The sequence below is a fragment of the Phyllobates terribilis genome, unplaced genomic scaffold, assembly GCF_046119375.1.
Source record: "Phyllobates terribilis strain yellow unplaced genomic scaffold, ASM4611937v1 Scaffold_7__3_contigs__length_470593459, whole genome shotgun sequence".
Classification (NCBI taxonomy): Eukaryota; Metazoa; Chordata; class Amphibia; order Anura; family Dendrobatidae; genus Phyllobates; species Phyllobates terribilis.
This window is the reverse complement of record NW_027362767.1, coordinates 252,652,573-252,669,980: the sequence shown is the minus strand read 5'-3', so window position 1 is coordinate 252,669,980 and position 17,408 is coordinate 252,652,573. Positions and strand designations below refer to the sequence as shown.

General features: G+C 42.6%; 1 protein-coding gene and 1 long non-coding RNA gene across 17 annotated transcripts in view; one reads left to right on the top strand and one right to left on the bottom strand.

Moving 5' to 3' along the window:
- The window catches only part of LOC141154402 (uncharacterized), a 699,373-nt gene that overhangs the window by 14,623 nt on the left and 667,342 nt on the right, over positions 1 to 17,408 (bottom strand). The gene's annotated exons all lie outside the window — the stretch shown is intronic.
- The window catches only part of RALGPS1 (Ral GEF with PH domain and SH3 binding motif 1), a 540,676-nt gene that overhangs the window by 471,223 nt on the left and 52,045 nt on the right, over positions 1 to 17,408 (top strand). For 11 of the 15 annotated variants that reach the window (XM_073640264.1, XM_073640270.1, XM_073640274.1 and 8 more), the window contains 3 exons: positions 6,993 to 7,044; positions 9,457 to 9,537; positions 16,517 to 16,573. In XM_073640264.1, coding sequence (XP_073496365.1) covers positions 6,993 to 7,044; positions 9,457 to 9,537; positions 16,517 to 16,573 — 190 coding nt within the window. The remainder of the gene's footprint in view (positions 1 to 6,992; positions 7,045 to 9,456; positions 9,538 to 16,516; positions 16,574 to 17,408) is intronic. The other 4 variants (XM_073640275.1, XM_073640272.1, XM_073640276.1 and 1 more) reach the window with 2 other exon arrangements.

Here is a 17,408-nt window from a genome sequence, read left to right as displayed (position 1 = left end):
CTGTCACCTTTATGCAGCAGATATTTCCTTCTGCAGAAAAGACCTAAGATTTATGTGTTACAGGCATATACAGAACAATGGGTGAAGTCCGTCTCAGAGCGAGAGGAAATTTGCAGCACGCCCTCAAATCGGCAGATTTTTTTTCCTCCTCATGATAGGAATAGGGTTTTGTAAAATCTCACCCATCCACAGTCAGAAATACCCAGCTGGGATGGTCATGCAGATCCACCCGCTGTTATCTTTTTGTCAAGGGAACGCAACTCCACTGCCTCCAATCGCCAGGACAATTACACAATTGTCTGACGAGTGATGGACGAGACCGCAGCTGCTTCCACTACTAGGCCGGTTATTGGGGAATTAACAGTGAGCATATAGCATATAAACCTCCGATTCCAACTCATGGAATATATGTATATACCCCCATTATAGTCACTGTCATCTCCACAGTAACAACGTAACTACTCACTCCAAAAAGAATAAAAAAAAAGGGGGGGTCTAGCCTATTTTTGCTTTCATTTGAGAGCTTGATGAAGTCAAGTTTCGATGCTCCTTTCATTTGGTGTTGGTACTGTGTGGCGGCCATTGTTGCTGTGGTTTTGTGCTTGTGGTGCGGTGCGATCTGGAGTCATAAGGACTCAGTTTTGCAGCATGGGCGTTTTGAGGCACCAGGCCGCTCGCCCTGCTGGTGCATTGTCGCTGCGGCGGTAGCTAGCGCACATCGCCACTCCTTTAAGGCAAGAAAAGTTAAGAGCCACTGAGAGGTTTGCCGTGACATGGCAGGGGGCTTTATTCAGTCTGATCAGAATGTTAAACTAAGAATCTCATGTTCAGTTATATATATTTTGGCCTAGCAGCATTAGATCAATGTGTGATTTTTGGAGGTGCTGTCCATTTTCTATTTTCAGCACATAACTACTCGCTGCCACCACCAATTGTTTATACAGGCCGATTGGACATCCGTTACAGGTACCGTATGGCTTCCAGGGTGCAGTTTACAGAGCAAGAGAAACAGAGCTATTTAATTTTATATTTAATCCAGAAGATAGGCCATTCTGCCTCCGATATACGTAATATAAGATATGATGGTGTGAGTACAGTCCGCACTCCTCCATGTACAATGAATAAGGTTACATCTTTTATTCAATGGCTTAAAATACAACGCATTTCATGGACGTCCTGTCCACTTCATCATGTAAAAAGCCTATCACAAAACTATGGCTCTGTCCCTATATATACACACCTCAAATGAAAAAAATGGGCGCCAAACAGAATTGGCTCCTGCCAGCGGCAGTTACTTTTGAAAAAAAGCAAAAAAAAAAAGAAAAACAGCACTATGTTTATATTGTTGTTATCAAACATCAGAGTTATAACATATTTGTTATCAATATTGAGTGCAATTATTAAGCAACCCTGTGTACTTATTTCTTTGTTTGTGAATATATACCTTAATAAAACTTATTCATTCTGACTGGGATTGAACCTGTTGGGATAAGAACCTGTTAACCATTATTCTTTCTCTAGTTAAAGGGCTGTATGGATATAGACCGCTGGGCTATCAAACCACATGCCCTGTTGTGTGTGTAAAGTGCCTTCTAAGAGCCTATATTCTTCTTACAAGATAACAAATTATTACCTACAAGATTGGCAAACCCTTACAAAAATTGTCTGAAAGAATTAGATGCATACAACAAAACAATAGTTAAAATGGATTAATAATGAATTTTGGAAAAACCTACCGTCATTTTTTGATAATGAAAATAAAACAGCTAGGGAAAACATCATTTGCTCTTTTTCTTATGGTGATTGTAATTGATCAAACTCCTGTTAATCCTTTGCATTAAATCATGAGCTCATCTCTACAAAATTTAAACCTATATGCAAAAAATATATATAGAAAAAGTGTTGCATCTCTATAAGGGGAACACTTTCTATATGCAATACCGTATACTGCCGCTAGATGGTCCTCTTTTCAGTTTCCTGTTCACCACTATATAGCTAAGACCCTGTGGCTTCAGAGTGTTCAGTTTATACATCCAATAAACCTCTTTACAGAGCCATAGTTTTGTGATAGGCTTTTTACTTGATGAAGTGGACATGAAGTCCATGAAGCGTGTTGTATTTTAAGCCATTAATTAAAAGATGTAACCTTATTCATTGGTATCATAATCTGTACACGGAGGAGCGCGGACTGTACTCACACCATCATATCTTATACTATGTGCTTCAAGACTCCCTGCAGATCTGTGTTTCCTGCAGCCCTCCAATACGCTGTTTATACGAGTTGTGCATCATCACAACTCAATAAGGTGAGCAGATTTTAATCACACGATTGTGTTACCGGGTAACAGCACTATTTGCGCCCCTCTCCCTACTTTTTTCAGTCTGATGTACGTAAGTGAGATGTATCTGAGGTATGTGAGCACAGATCTTTATACAAGCAATGGCAGATAGTTACTCGCTAATCTCTTCTCCTATGCTTGACCAGCTGCATGTGGTAAATCCGGGAAGGACGATGCAGTAATAAACTTTTAACATATTTTATTAACAGTACCTTGGTGAGATAAGGTAAGATGTTAGGGAAGATGAAGGGATGAAGATGAGTTAGAATATGGAGGGTGGAGGATAGAGGTAGCAGGAGAATCCTCTCTTCAGTCCTGATGCACATCTTGCCAAGATGGCACTGACCAGAAAGAAAGGATGTGAGGAAAAAGATAGGAGTTACAGAGAGAGGCATTGTTGTCAGAACATAAAAGCATATAACAATGGCCAGTAAATGGCAGCAAAGTACCACAAACACTATACCATCATATCTATATATGATAAATAAATGAATATAACATAAGGCACATGTCCCTGTAATCGCTGAAAGCCTTTGCAAACGATTAGCTGAACAGCACATAGGCAGTGTTTATAAAAATATATATATATATATATATATATATATATATAATATACAAAAGATTTTACGAAGGGGACAAAACAATAAGATACAATTACATTAAATGAAAAGTAATAACGAAAGAAAGTCACTAAACCTGGTTACCGAAATGGCACAGATTTATGGAGGCAAGAACTCCTAGTGAAAACTTCCGGTGGAACATAGCAATGTATTTTCCTGGCATTGAACAAGGATCATAATTGGCTTTTTATTAGCACAAGTTACACCCACATACCTCCCCCCTCTGGTGACTCATAACAGGGCTGGACTTCAGAGAACTATAGGATGTGTGTTTGTCTTAAGAAATTATGAGATTCTCAACTTTTACGATATCTCTGCTCCTGAAGGTACCCGGCGGGAGACATCGTCGTCATATTTTTTATCTTGATTTTCTCTATTCATAGATAAGAGACATGGCATAGATATTGTCATCAATCTGGCCGATAGCCATTGTCCTGTGACGTGAAACCATGCTTTGCGTTCGCCATTTCATCACATTTCCGAAAATATGATTTTCTTTATCTATTATAATCGACGCAATTCATAAAAACCTCACTTCAGATTTTACGTTTTCTCTTTAGCCTATCTCTACCAGTCGTAAATCTGCCCTTCTCTACATTCCTGTGCATTAAAGCTAGATTGGCCTCACAAATGCTAGCAATTAGGATTTTCCTTAATTGACTGTTTACAAGGTTGGGGGTCAGCTGCTAAAAGAGGTCATTTGAGGGTGACTTGTCGATTACAAGCTCTTTCTCTGGAGATGTCTGTATGGATTTTACTCTGACATATTGTCTATGACTACTGTCTATGATTATGACATGATTTTTATAACTGACACCTGCCTTATCCTTAATATCTGGTGGTTTCCTTATATGTCCATCTGTGGAGAGATCAGAGGATGGATATTTCTTTCTTAGCTATCTCGTGGAGACTTGGGTGTAATCTAGCCCTCATTTTTTATGCTGATGCTCCTATTCTGGTGATTTACAGGACCCTGGTTCAGATTCTCTCTGTATTTCTATGTATGAGGACGATCTTGACATTAATGACCCCAGCAGACTTTTCCTTTCCAAGTGGAAGGAGCTCAGCTGAGATCAATGTTGTGTAATATCTAGAATTATCTACAAGTTACTGGGAGCATGAGAGATTCTTTCCGGGAATATGTTTTATTTAGAATGGTGGCCTTCAACTGTTTCAAAACTACAACTCCTATCATGCCATGCTAATGTCCTATATGTACTGTACGTTATACAGTAAAGCATATTATAATGCAGAGATAGGAGTGTTATATTGTACTGTTATGTGGAGTCAGGGGCTGTCTGTCAGAAATATTTTGCAGATGGGAGTAATAACAGATATTATATATGCTTCGTAGGAAAATAGATTTTGCATTGTCTAGCTGGAAAATATCTCATCTGATATGCTGCCAGAGAAAATCTGTATTATCTGTACTACATTATTCATTGTTTATTCATGTTGGGGTTATATGTAATGTAGTGATGTTGGGAGTTGTAGTGTTCCATGTATAGAGAAGAAGAGAATTATATCAGATTATGTCCAGTAGTCGGGTCATGTTTGGAGTTGTAGTGATCTATGTATAAATAGTATAATAATAGCCCCACTCCACAAACTTGCACACCCTCGTAGAAATCTCAAACACCTTGACCTACACTCACTCTCTGAATCCCTTCTCCCTCTCACAGGCATAAGTTCATTACACGATGCAAATGCTGCTGCCACTTTATATAACACCACAAAGGCTGCAGCTCTCAATTCTGTCGCCCCTCTCACACATACCACAGCTCGCCCACTCAACGGCAACCCTGGCACACCAACCTGACTAAAGAACTGCGAAGGGCCTCCAGGGTTGCTGACCGGAAATGGAAAAGGTCCCACTCCAACGAGCACTTCATCGCATTCAAAGAGTCCCTCACTACGTTCAAGTCCACACTCACTACAGCAAAACAAACATACTTCTCATCTCTCATATCCTCCCTGTCACACAACCCTAAACAGCTATTCAAAACTTTAAATTCTCTCCTCCGTCCCCCAGCGCCTCCTCCCTCTCCTCTCAGCCGAAGACTTTGCCTCATTCTTCAAGCAGAAGATTGACACCATCAGCAAAGCTTTTGCCTAAAGTCCCCACAACCCCTCCTCATAACTACTCAACCATCCTCCTCCAAATCAGCTTCTCCACCATTACGGACGATCACCTCTCCTCTTTACTCTCCAAATCACACGTCACCACCTGCGAACTTGACCCAATCCCGTCCCACCATCCCTAACGTCTTCATCCCAACCCTAACCCACCTTTTCAACCTGTCACTAACAACTGGTGTCTTCCCCTCATGCTTCAAACATGCCTCGATCACACCCATCCTCAAAAAGCCCTCCCTTGACCCATCCTTTCTGTCTAGCTATCGCCCCATATCACTTCTCCCTTACACCTCCAAACTACTGGAACACCATGTCCATTCTGAACTGTCCTCCCACCTCTCTTCCTGCTCCCTCTTTGACCGCTTACAGTCTGGCTTCTGATCACATCACTCCACTGAAACTGCCCTGACTAAAGTCACCAACGACCTACTAACTGCCAAAACAAAGCGACACTACTCTGTCCTTCTCGTCCTGGACTTGTCATCTGCCTTTGACACAGTGGACCATTCCCCCTTACTACAGACTCTCTCTTCTCTTGGCATCACAGACTTGGCCCTATCTTGGATCTCCTCATACTTAACAGACAGGACATTCAGTGTCTCCCACTCACACACCACCTCCTCATCTCGCCCCCTATCTGTCGGTGTCCCCCAAGGTTCAGTCATAGGACCCCTGCTTTTCTCCATCTACACCTTCGGCCTCGTACAGCTCATAGAGTCCCATGGCTTTCAGTATCACCTCTATGCTGATGACACACAGATCTACCTCTCTGGACCCGATATCTCCTCCCTACTAACCAAAATCCCACAATGTCCTGTCTGTTATCTCATCCTTCTTCTCTGACAGATTTCTAAAACTTAACATGGACAAAACTGAATTCATAATCTTTCCACTGTCTCACTCAACCCCCCAACTGACCTATCCTTCAAAGTCAATGGCTGCCCACTTTCCCCAGTCCTGCAAGCCCGTTGCCTCGGGGTAACACTGAACTCTAACCTCTCCTTTAAACCACATATCCAAGCAGTTTCCACTTCCTGCCAACTTCAACTCAAAAATATCTCCCGGATCTGCACTTTCCTCAACCATGAATCTGCAAAAACACTAGTGCACGCCCTCATCATCTCCCGCCTCAACTACTGCAACCTCTTGCTCTGTGGCCTCCCTTCTAACACTCTTGCGCCCCTCCAATCTATCCTAAACGCTGCTGCCCGACTAATCCACCCGTCTCCCCGCTATTCCCCGGCCTCTCCCCTCTGTCAATCCCTTCACTGGCTCCCCATTGCCCAGAGACTCCAGTTCAAAACCCTAACCATGGCATACAAAGCCATCCACAACCTGTCTCCCCCCATACATCTGTGACCTAGTCTCCCGGTACTTACCTACACGCAACCTCCGATCCTCAAAAGATCTCCTTCTCTACTCCCCTCATATCTCCTCTTCCCACAATCACATACAAGATTTCTCCCGTGCATCCCCCCTACTCTGGAGCTCTCTACACCAACATATCAGACTCTCGCCTTCAATGGAAACCTTCAAAAGGAATCTGAAGACCTACCTCTTCCCACAAGCCTACAACCTGCAGTAACCCTCGCTCCACCATTCGCTGCACGACCAGCTGTACCCTCACCTACTGTATCCTCACCCATCCCCTGTAGATTGTGAGCCCTCGCGGGCAGGGTCCTCGCTCCTCCTGTACCAGTCCCCGACTTGTATTGTTCAAAATTTATTGTAATTGTTTGTGCTATGTATATCCCTTTCACATGTAAAGCGCCATGGAATGAATGACGCTATAATAATAAATAATAATAATGGTCATGACTAAATATTTAGAAGTTTTGTAATAATAATTCATTGGATAATTGTAGTACATTTTCTCTCTCCTCTTTTTGTCTTGTAGGAAGCAGTGAAAGTTCAGAGTTTAGTGAAGAGGTGTCTTCTGTCCTGGACAGGTGAGTCGCTGCTTCTTTATCTGCTGCTACAACAAGTAAATGCAGATACCAACCTAGGGACCTCCTGGCTGTTCTCGTGTGTTGAGTAGTATGCTAGTCAGAGAATTCACGGTAGCTATCTTGGAACATTTTGCCTTCATTCTCCCGTCACACACTGCACATACCGGTGGGAGACTGGATTGCTCTGTATGGGGTCACTGTTGCCATCAAGATTGTTCCATGTGTTTTGTGGTGTTCAGTGTTTTCTGTCCATCTGGCATCATAGGATACCAAGCTCCACTAATGAGGATTAGTAGGGCACTGCACCTCCAGGCGACTTTAATATATTAGTTTGTACAAGTCAACTAAAAGCCGTGAACTGATTTTATAAATTCATCACAGTTTATTCTTGTTGCCCTTTTTACAACCCAGTAGTACACATCTGCAAGACATTACATGGCTTCTTTGCCTCATGCCCCCCTTACACATTAGATAGCTGTTAGTCGAACAGCTTGGGGGGAGTGCTCTGTGCTCTATATGAGAGAGTCGCTGCCAGACTCCGTTGGTGGTGGCTTATTCCCTGGAAAACAAAAGGATTGGCCGCATAAATTCAGCAGACCGGATCCTTCTATCCCCCGACATCTCTCAGCGAGAATCAGGAGGCCCCCATACACAGACTGGTGGCCAATCGACTGGTGGCCAATCCTTCCGGGTCTGTAGATGGTGAAATGATGTTTCTTATGGGGTATGGGTGGAAGCAGCTGAAAGTTATTGACCCCCCATAAGTAATTTCCAATGATTACAGAACAAGCCAGCTCCTAGGCCAGGTGGAGGCAGAAGCTGGATTTTAGCGTTGATATCTCTGCCCCCCGCCCATTCCTCCTAAACCTCATCATGGTATTTTATGAAATACATTATAGATATTTGTGACGCCATTCAGCATGAGGGATTAATAATTTTCCATTAACTTCAACCATGAACCCAGTTGGAAAACAGTCACACATCCCCTGGTCTGGGTGGGTTTTCACTGTGTTTATTCCTTGGGGCTAACTATAAGGGTATGTGCGCATGGTATGAGTATTTTGTGCAGAAATTTCTGCATCGTTTCTGCACCTCTTGGCAGCAAAAGCGCTGCAGAAATTCCATGCGTTTTTGGTGTGTTTTTTCTTTTGTTTTTGGCAATGCTTTCAATATGAAAAACACAGGCAAAAACACTCAAAGAATTGACATGCTACAGGTTTAAACGCACATGAAATCCTGAAAGGAAAAATACTGATCATGTGCACAGCTCTTCAGAATTTTCATAGACATTGCTGGCATAAGGATTCCCTTGCGTTTTTGGGGCCAATTCTGCGTGGGAAAAAACGCATCAAAAACGCACTGTGTGCACACAGCCGGCTGTTTCAACTTGATGACGGCTGGTGGAATAGTCAAAGTACTGCAAATGAGAGTCACAGGGCAGCGCTGCCATCAATATTTGGATAATTTCCCATCCCTCTGGGATATCATTTGTACAGTACAGGAAACAGATCCTGGGCACTTCCTGCCGTCACATGCTGATTCTCCTATCTATCAGTGCCAATCCTGTGTAATCAGATGTGAATAGCTAGTCTCCCCTCTGGCTGCATTTTATTGGCCATTTTATACTATGTCAATTTAGCATTAGTAGCGCTATATAGCTTTGATTTATTATGATTCCCTAAACCAAAACTATGTCAGCCAAGTCCCTAAAGTTGGGATGTACAAACATTCAGCTCCTTCAGAACCCTAACCAAAATAAGTAAATGGTTAAAAATCAGTAAATATGAGAAAAGACTGCACCGCACTGTAGTAAGATAGGCGCACATCTAGGACGCTTATATAGCTGTATGGTCCATGGAAATGTCTGTGCACTTTGCTAAATCCAGCTAAGGATCTCCTGCTATTATGTAAATTCTAAGTGGTGTTATTAAATGGGGTTGTATCAAGTTGGGAAATTATCCTCTAGCCATAGGATAGGGTATAAGTTCCCGATTGCTTGGTTGTCTGACCTCTGGGACTCCCACCTGTCTCGAGAACCTGTGTATGGAGTGGTTGTCGATCATGTGCACCTCCACTGCATTCATTCTTAATGGGAGCACTGAAGACCATTTGAACGCTGCGCCTGGCTATCTCCAGTGGTCACATTAAGAATTAATGGAGCATAGGTGCACGATTGGTGGGAGTCCCAGCGATCGGGAAGATATTCCCTATCCAATGGATAAAGGTATAGCTTCAAACCTTGGTACAACCCCTTTATGGGAAAGCAAAATCAGGTGGATCTTCCTTACATGAGGTTACTTAGGGGGTCGGTTATGTATTATTGTTATATGCGTAGAGCTGCATGATACTTGGGTATGCTTTTTTTTTTGCACCATGCACGGTTTTCGAACTCATGTTTAAATTTGCAAACAGGGGTCGTATGTATGCCACGCTGGGTCCCAACTGGAGGGTCCCGGTACGGAACTCTCCCAGGAGTCGAAGCTGTGTGTACAGGTACATATAGGTGGTGGGTCTATCCTCTTCAACGAGTAACGACTTAAAGAGCAACTTTATACAACGGAAGCAGCCATGTTTGTTGCCTGAACCATTGCTGCACCATATACTATGACAGCAAGCTGTACAGCAGAGGCACAGAGTAACCTCACGCCTCAGTATTTAACCAGTTTGGATGAAAACACGATATCCGGCCGCGCTGCTTTAATGCTTTATTGAAGAATCCTTAGGACGAAGATGAGTTGAATGGCTTCAGCGCCGGACTAGCATCTTTTTCAAGTCGCAGTTGCATCGCAATTGCTTTTTTCACTTGAAAAATACGCTAGTCCAGTGTTGAAACGCTTTGTGGAAGTAAAAACCGTTCAGCTCATCTTGGTCCTAAGGATTCTTCATTACATCCGCGCAGCCGGATATCGTGTCATCGTCCAAATTAGTCAACTATCCTGGAAGAGATCATCCCCCAGCCACGAGGCAGCAGCAGCTGATTTGTTCTGGTGTTCATAGGAGGTGTGCCTGCACACAACCTGCCCAGGTGAGCACCATCCTTTTACTTTCCTTTGCACCCAGGAGAGTACCACCCGATGGTCTTGTGCGCTTTTGTTCCCCTATAGTTTTTCTACCACGCCTTAGTAGTGGCATATACCCGTCCTCATAAACGCTGCTTCAGCTGACAGTATGGCTGCCTCCGATATGTGTAATCAGCTGGACCTCTCTTGCATGCTTGATTAAGAAACTATTACAATCTGAACTTTCTGTAGTAACTTATTACTACTTGTATTTTCTGATTTGCCTTATCTACATTGATCGCATTCATGCAAGTCTTAGATTGTAACATTACAAAACATTTTGTTATTTTACTTATCTTTTGTTGCAATAAACATTGGGTCCAGACGTGGTGAATAATTTCCAATGACATTTGGTTGTGAATCTGCAATGAATTTAGATGTGTTGCAGAAGCAAAGTCTCCCTACTGCATTACAAAGGGTGAGATCTGTGCTGAAAATCCACTACATCTGGGCCTACCTTAACCCAAATATTGTAACTTCAAAATTAGGTGAAGTTTGAGCTGCGATGAGATAATAGAAGTTATCACTCATGATTTCACTGCTATTATTCCCACTAATGAGCTAATCATTTTATCTCTATAAAGTCTTTATAAAAGAAACATTTTGAATCATTGACAAAGAACAGAATAAGCCGAAGTTCACATTTCCATTTAGAGGAACAGACAAGCTGAATTCATGTACTAAACGGAGCCATTGCACTGAGGGGCCCCACTGATTATTATGGGGTCCATTACAAGTCAGTTTTTACAGCGGAAGAAAACCTTTAACATGATGCATTTCCTCTTCCACTCTAAAAACTGACACAAAATGGATCCATTAATTCCGTTTGTCTGTTCCATTTATAGGAAAAGACAAACGGAAATGTGAACAGAACCCGAGAAGATTTCTCAACAATAAGGGGGTATTATTCACAGTACGGGCCAAGGTTTGCATCATACAGCGCAGCTTTGTATGGAGTTATTTGCCAGGAGATCTTGCAGGAATTATTTGTTTCTCTTTAAAAAAAAAAAAAAAAAGAAAACACAGAACAACAATAAAAGCAGTGATATGATTGGCTGTAATAGACAAAACTGTAATTAAAGGGGTATTCAGCATCTCAGTCAGATATGGCATTATCAATATGATATGCCAAAAATGCCTGGCAGCTGCTTTAAGATACACGCACTGCTCTGTCCTTTTATGTGTATCATGTTCTGAAAATAGCCAGGCAAACGAGCGCTCTGCAATTTCTGGAACTCCCATTTAAGTAAGTACAGCGAGCAGTGCATGAATAGCTAACCCTCCATCCCTGGCGATGCCCCATTCTTCAGATAGATGCAGGTTGCTCAGCTGTGACTAACATTTATGGCATATACTGTGGTTCACACAAATGGAGAGTCGGTGTCACAGCTACAACACTCATGCTCTTCATCCATCTGCTGAACAGAACATAGACCACCATAGAGCTCTGTGGTCACCTAAGCTTAGTCCAGACACGTAGGTGTCTGGGTATTGTGGCTGTCTTCTGAAACTACCATGGGAGCTCCAGTATTGGGAACGATTTACCTCTTCTTAGCTTATTGCTATTCCAATCCGTTGTGGACACCCGTTTCCATAGAAGGATTGGGGGGCTCTATATGTGCATACATCTATACAATGTTGAGGTCAAGGAAAGGATGTGGAAACTTTTCAATTTGCAGAATTAGATCTGGAGTACCATACAACGCTGATGTGTGATTCTGCCTGTTCCGCTTTAGTCAGTTTGTATTTTTTTTCCGTACATTGGGGAATGTTTAGTATTAGATTTATTATAAGTCAAATTGTATCACCTATAACTGGAGACATGCCTCCACACTGTAATCTGAGCTCAGTGAGAATGTAACTGCTTTCTATTAAGCTTTTCAAATATTGACAAAATATAACACCGTCCTATTTCCCGACAGTCCGTCCTTGTCCTGTTAATGTTCGTTGTGCTGCTGACTACATGGTCGCACAAGTCTAATATATACATAGTTACATATACATAGTTAGTAAAGCCGAATAAAGACTTGCGTCCATCAAGTTCGACCTGTTAGTTCTGTAATTACTAAAGTTGATCCAGAGGAGGGCAAAAACCCCAAATGATTTAGCCAATCTTCACCTGAGGAAAAATTCCCTCCCGACTCTGAAACCAGCAGTCAGAATAAATCCCTGTATCAACCTACTATTTTATTCTATTTTTAAGTATATGCAGAAATCTGCCTGGTATCTAGAAATGCATCCAGTCCCCGCTTGAACTGGTTTAGTGAATCCGACATTACCGTCTCCTCACTTAGTGAATTCCATATTCTCACTGCTCTTACCGTAAAGAACCCCTTCCTATGCTGGTGCTGAAACCTTTTCTCTTCCAGTCTTAGTGAGTGCCCTCTTGTTACCGTAATATCCCTCCTTTTGAACAAATCCCGGCCAAGGTCTCTATACTGTCCCCTAACATATTTGTACACATTTATTATGTCCCCCCTCAACCTTCTCTTTTCCAGGCTGAATAGTCCTAGTTTTGCCAACCTCTCTGGGTATTGCAGTCCCTCCATTCCCTTTATTAATTTTGTTGCCCTCCTTTGTACCTTTTCAAGCTCATTTATATCCTTTCTATATAGTGGGGCCCATAACTGAGCACAGTATTCCAAGTGTGGTCTGACCAGTGCTTTGTACAGTGGAAGAACTGTTCCATTACTCTTCCTACGTTAATGATGTGTGGACATGTTTCACATAGGAGTTTAAGCATTTTTCTGGGCAAAATAATGTTTGTGGTCGCCTCATCACTTGGGTGCTGTTAACCCTTTTTTTTACATTTTTACTAGCATTTAGGGTATGTTAACACATGGCTGAAACACTGCGCATTTACTTTCCATATAGCTCATCACTACCACACCACCTAACAGTGCAGCTTTTCAATGGAGAAACAATGGCAGATTTACCAATCCTGTCAAAAAGTCAAGGTCCCCATTCGCTTTAAATAGAAGTCAACCAACAATTGTCTCAGCTTGAAAATTCAACAGGATGGATCCTTCTCTCCCCCAACATTACCTGTCAGGGAAGAGTCAGGAGGCCTACATACTTATTAAAGTGGCAGAAAATCTCACTGATATTGGCAGGTTTGGCCAACTTTAGTGTAATGTGTATGGAGGGGGCCTTAAAAGCCATTGTTCACAATAGATTAAAGTTGGCTAAACCTGTGGATATTGGGGGAGATAAGTATCAGACTGCTTGAATTTTAATGTTAAGTCTTTTTGTAAGTGGCTGTAGGGGTGTCAGGAGGGGACAGAGTGTTAGGCAGCGACTTTCTCCTCTCTACTGAAGATTGACAATTCAGACCAGTGGCTTGGTTACTCTGCTGGTTTACATCACTGCTGCTAGCATCCGAGAAGTAGGGGGAATGAAGCTGGCCAGATTCAGCAATACAGCCAGCTTTAGAGTGGCACTTGCTAGCAAGAACCCATTGCCTGAAAGACTGGCTGCTCTGCGGTGGCCGGTAACCTTGGCAACGAGCTGTACATTTTGTTATTTTACTTATCTTTTGTTGCAATAAACATTGGGTCCTGATGTGGTGAATAATTTCCAACGACAGAAAATCCCTCTGTTTTTGAGAATGGAGAGTATTTTTAATAAGAGGTCAATTACAAAGTTTCTTGTCTTTGTAAGTACTTTGTAATTTTAACCATTAAAGGGATTGTCCGGTCTAAGTAGCAAAGTCCTGTATGTGACTAGTCTGCTGAATTGTGACAGCGTGCAATGCTCACACTGTCACAATTCCCCTGTATGTACCTTGTGAATGGGTGGTCACATGACCGCATTTTGTAGTTATGTGCCAACTAGACTCATCCGGGTTCTCTCAATAGAAGAGAATTGATAGAACCACAGATCACATACATTCGGTCACATGACCGCCCACCTGTACGAGGCATACAGGGGAGTCGTAACAGCGTGTACTTTGCAAACTGTCACGATATAACAGTCTGTAGTCAGAGTGATTGCAGACTTTGGTTCTTAGACCAACCCTTTTAAATGTGACTGTCATAACTGAAGTGAACCATTGTTGGATAAGCCCTTTCCCACTTTTCTTGGCACTGGCACAAATTGATAATTTTGTTATGGTCTTCAAGCAGTTTTCAGGACAGAATGTGAGACTAGATCACAATATCTCACTGTATTTTCAGGAAATAAAGGGTGGAGCTATTCACAGGTCTGGAGGATAGCGGCCGAGGTTCGCACCAACTTGTCTATCAGGTCAAATGTGGTGATATTACTCACATATATACTGTCAAACCCTTGGTTGAAGGGCAATATCTGCTTTATTGTAGGATCTCCTGGCCTAAATTCAGACACCTGTAAAACATGTTCTGAGTACAGACACTACCCACAGGTCTCCTGTCCAATTGAGACTGTTAAGTTTGGGAGACCTACTGTACAGCCACCAAGGACTTCACAGACCATGTTTTGCAGATACCTGAATTTTGGCCTTTAGTGGGTTCACATTGGTGGCTGCAGGCCTAATGTGTGGAAAAAAAATCAGCACAATTTATGTTTACTGCATGTGCTGCCATTTGGTATTCTTACATGTAATTAATGGGTTTTCATTCTTACTGATCTCAGTGATTGGCTGCAGTGTTGTTGACATATCTCTGCTGCCATCAGTACATAAGCTGTGGAGGACATGTAGGGCTGGACCTGGGGGGGGCAAGTAACAAATGATTTTATTATCTTTAGCACGACCATTATGAACGAACAGACAAAGTTAGAGAAAAACTACTTGAGGTCAGGTTCAGCACTTGATAGGCGACCGCAACACTGTGTGACCGTGCTAAACCTAAATAGAATTTCTTCTCTGTCACAATCACAGGATAGCAAGAAGCTGAGATATAAGGGGTTGTTTGCTGGGGATCTCACACTGGAAGACAGTGTTATCTGTCTGTGACCTGGAGGAGACAAGGTGGTCACCAGCAGCACCTTGTACATGGACCCTGTGAAGTAGATCTTTTTTACACTGCAGAGTTATTTCACTAAAATGGTTTTCCCCAAATTACTGTAATTTAATTATACACTAATTAGCCATAATATTAAAACCACTGACAGAGCAAATGTATAACGTTGATTATCTCCGCGCCTGTCAGGGGCGGGATATATTCGACAGACCCAAACTCAACTGCTTTGTAGGCATATTTGAGGCTGTTGAGTTTGGACCAGGAGATCCGCAACCAGTCTGGACATCGCAGTCAGTACTTTAATGCATTTCATGGAAGTCTAAATTTGTCTTTAGTTTCCAAGCTAAACTATGATGACTAGATGGCAGTGATGCCTGTGGGGAGAGAAGGCTAGTCTGTCTGGTCCCACAAAAGAGATACCGTAACATCAATTGCTGCGATAGAAATGGGTCAGGACACGGAGAGCTGCACAGTTTACAACTCCTGACCACCAAAATTACCCAAAATAGGCACATGTTAAACAGAACTGGACCATGGAGAAAGGCGACCTGGTCTAATGAATCGTGTTTTACATCATGACATGTAGATGGAAACAGGATAGGAAGAAGACAAGCTGGCGGAGCCATGTGATGGGGCAATGTTCTGCTGCGAAACCTCGGGTCCTTGCATCATGTGATACATACCACCTACCTAAACATTGTACACACCAAGAACCCCTCTTGATGGTAGAAGGATCCCAAAATGACAATACTTCTTTCAGCAGGATAATGCCCCTGCCACACTGCAAAAAAACTGATCTGGAATGGAGAAACAGGACAGAGATAAAGGTGATAACTTGTCTCCAAATTCCCAAATTTTAATTGATCATCTGGTTAATGGGCGGAGAAAACAAGTCCGATCCACAGAGGCCCCACCGAGCAATTTACAGGATTAATAGGGTCCAGTAAGGTCTTTCTAGATCCCACAGGACACCTTCAGAGATCAGCGGAGTCCATGCCAGGATAGGTCACAGTTGTTTTGGCAGCCCAAGGGGAACCTCACACATTATTAGGTGGTTTCAGTGTTATGGTTTATGGGAGTATGTAAGTACTGAATTGCAGGGTCCCACCTATCCCCAGAATGGCACAGTCTTGAAGCTAGCTGTTCAAGGTCAATAAAATCTGCGAAAAGAGCATTCAGCTATTTCTGTACCTCCTGCTCCTATCTGTAGTCCTTGTTACCACACTTGCCCCAAAGACAACTGGGACTAAACCCCCCATTAAAGGGATGGGAAGCGGGAAATCCCAGCAGACACCAGTCTGTGTTTGTGATCTGTTTTATTGACACATTGTACAACCCTCTTTTCCTTGTGACACTGGCAGAATCCTTCAATTTCGGTGATAGGTTTGTTGTAATATGTTTTGCGTCCGCTCTGTACTAAAGTTGTCCGGTGCAGCCTCAGTAGCGCACATGTATTGTGTATTTCTCTTTCAGCTCCACACGCTCTGAACGTACCAGTGCCTGGATACAGACTGGAGTGGCCCGGGGACGGTGAGTGCGGTCATTACTAATGTTCAGAGAAGACCCGCATTATAGATTTAGGGCAGTTTCACACAGCAATGAAACACAGACTCTTGTTCGGATTGTGATACCTGGCCAGACCACTAAGTCTCCTTACTTGACCTATTTACCTATAAGACAGTTAGCTGAGATTAAAAAACCCACAGGTCAGGGCAGATATTGTGATCCGAACAGTATCCGTGCTTCACAGCCGTGTGAATGCGGCCTTAGTACACACGGATACATTGACCACAGGTTGTTGTTGGTGGCCTCCTGACTAGGATGTAGGGGAGATAAGGATCCAGAGTACAATCTGCCTGATACTTTTGTTCTTGAAGAGATAAGCCACCACTAAAGGAGTCTAGCAATGGCTTACCTTTCCTCTTCCTGATGATAGCTGTATCTCAAGTGTGCCATCTAATGTGTGTGACCGACCTTAAGGCTCATTTACAAGGACTGAAAATAGTTCATAAGGGCTCTCGTTTCCTCATCATTAGCCAGTGTGGTTATACCACCAATTAGATGACAAGCGATGCATTGTGCTGCTAACAATATGCACACTATGGGCAGAGATTGATCATATTAACCATTGATTTTCCCCATATAGTTTGTGTTGGTCCTGTGTGAATGAATGGTCAATTAAATAAGCACCAATCAACTTGTATGTAGTTGATCAGAGGTCATCTATGGGGAGAAATCGGGCAGGGCAAATGGACATTAAGGTTAGGTTGCCATATTACAGTTATATGACGTCCATGTGCTTCAGATTCTATATTGAAATATATAGAGGTTTTCGTAAGAAACATTGTAAAGGGCATTTCTTCCC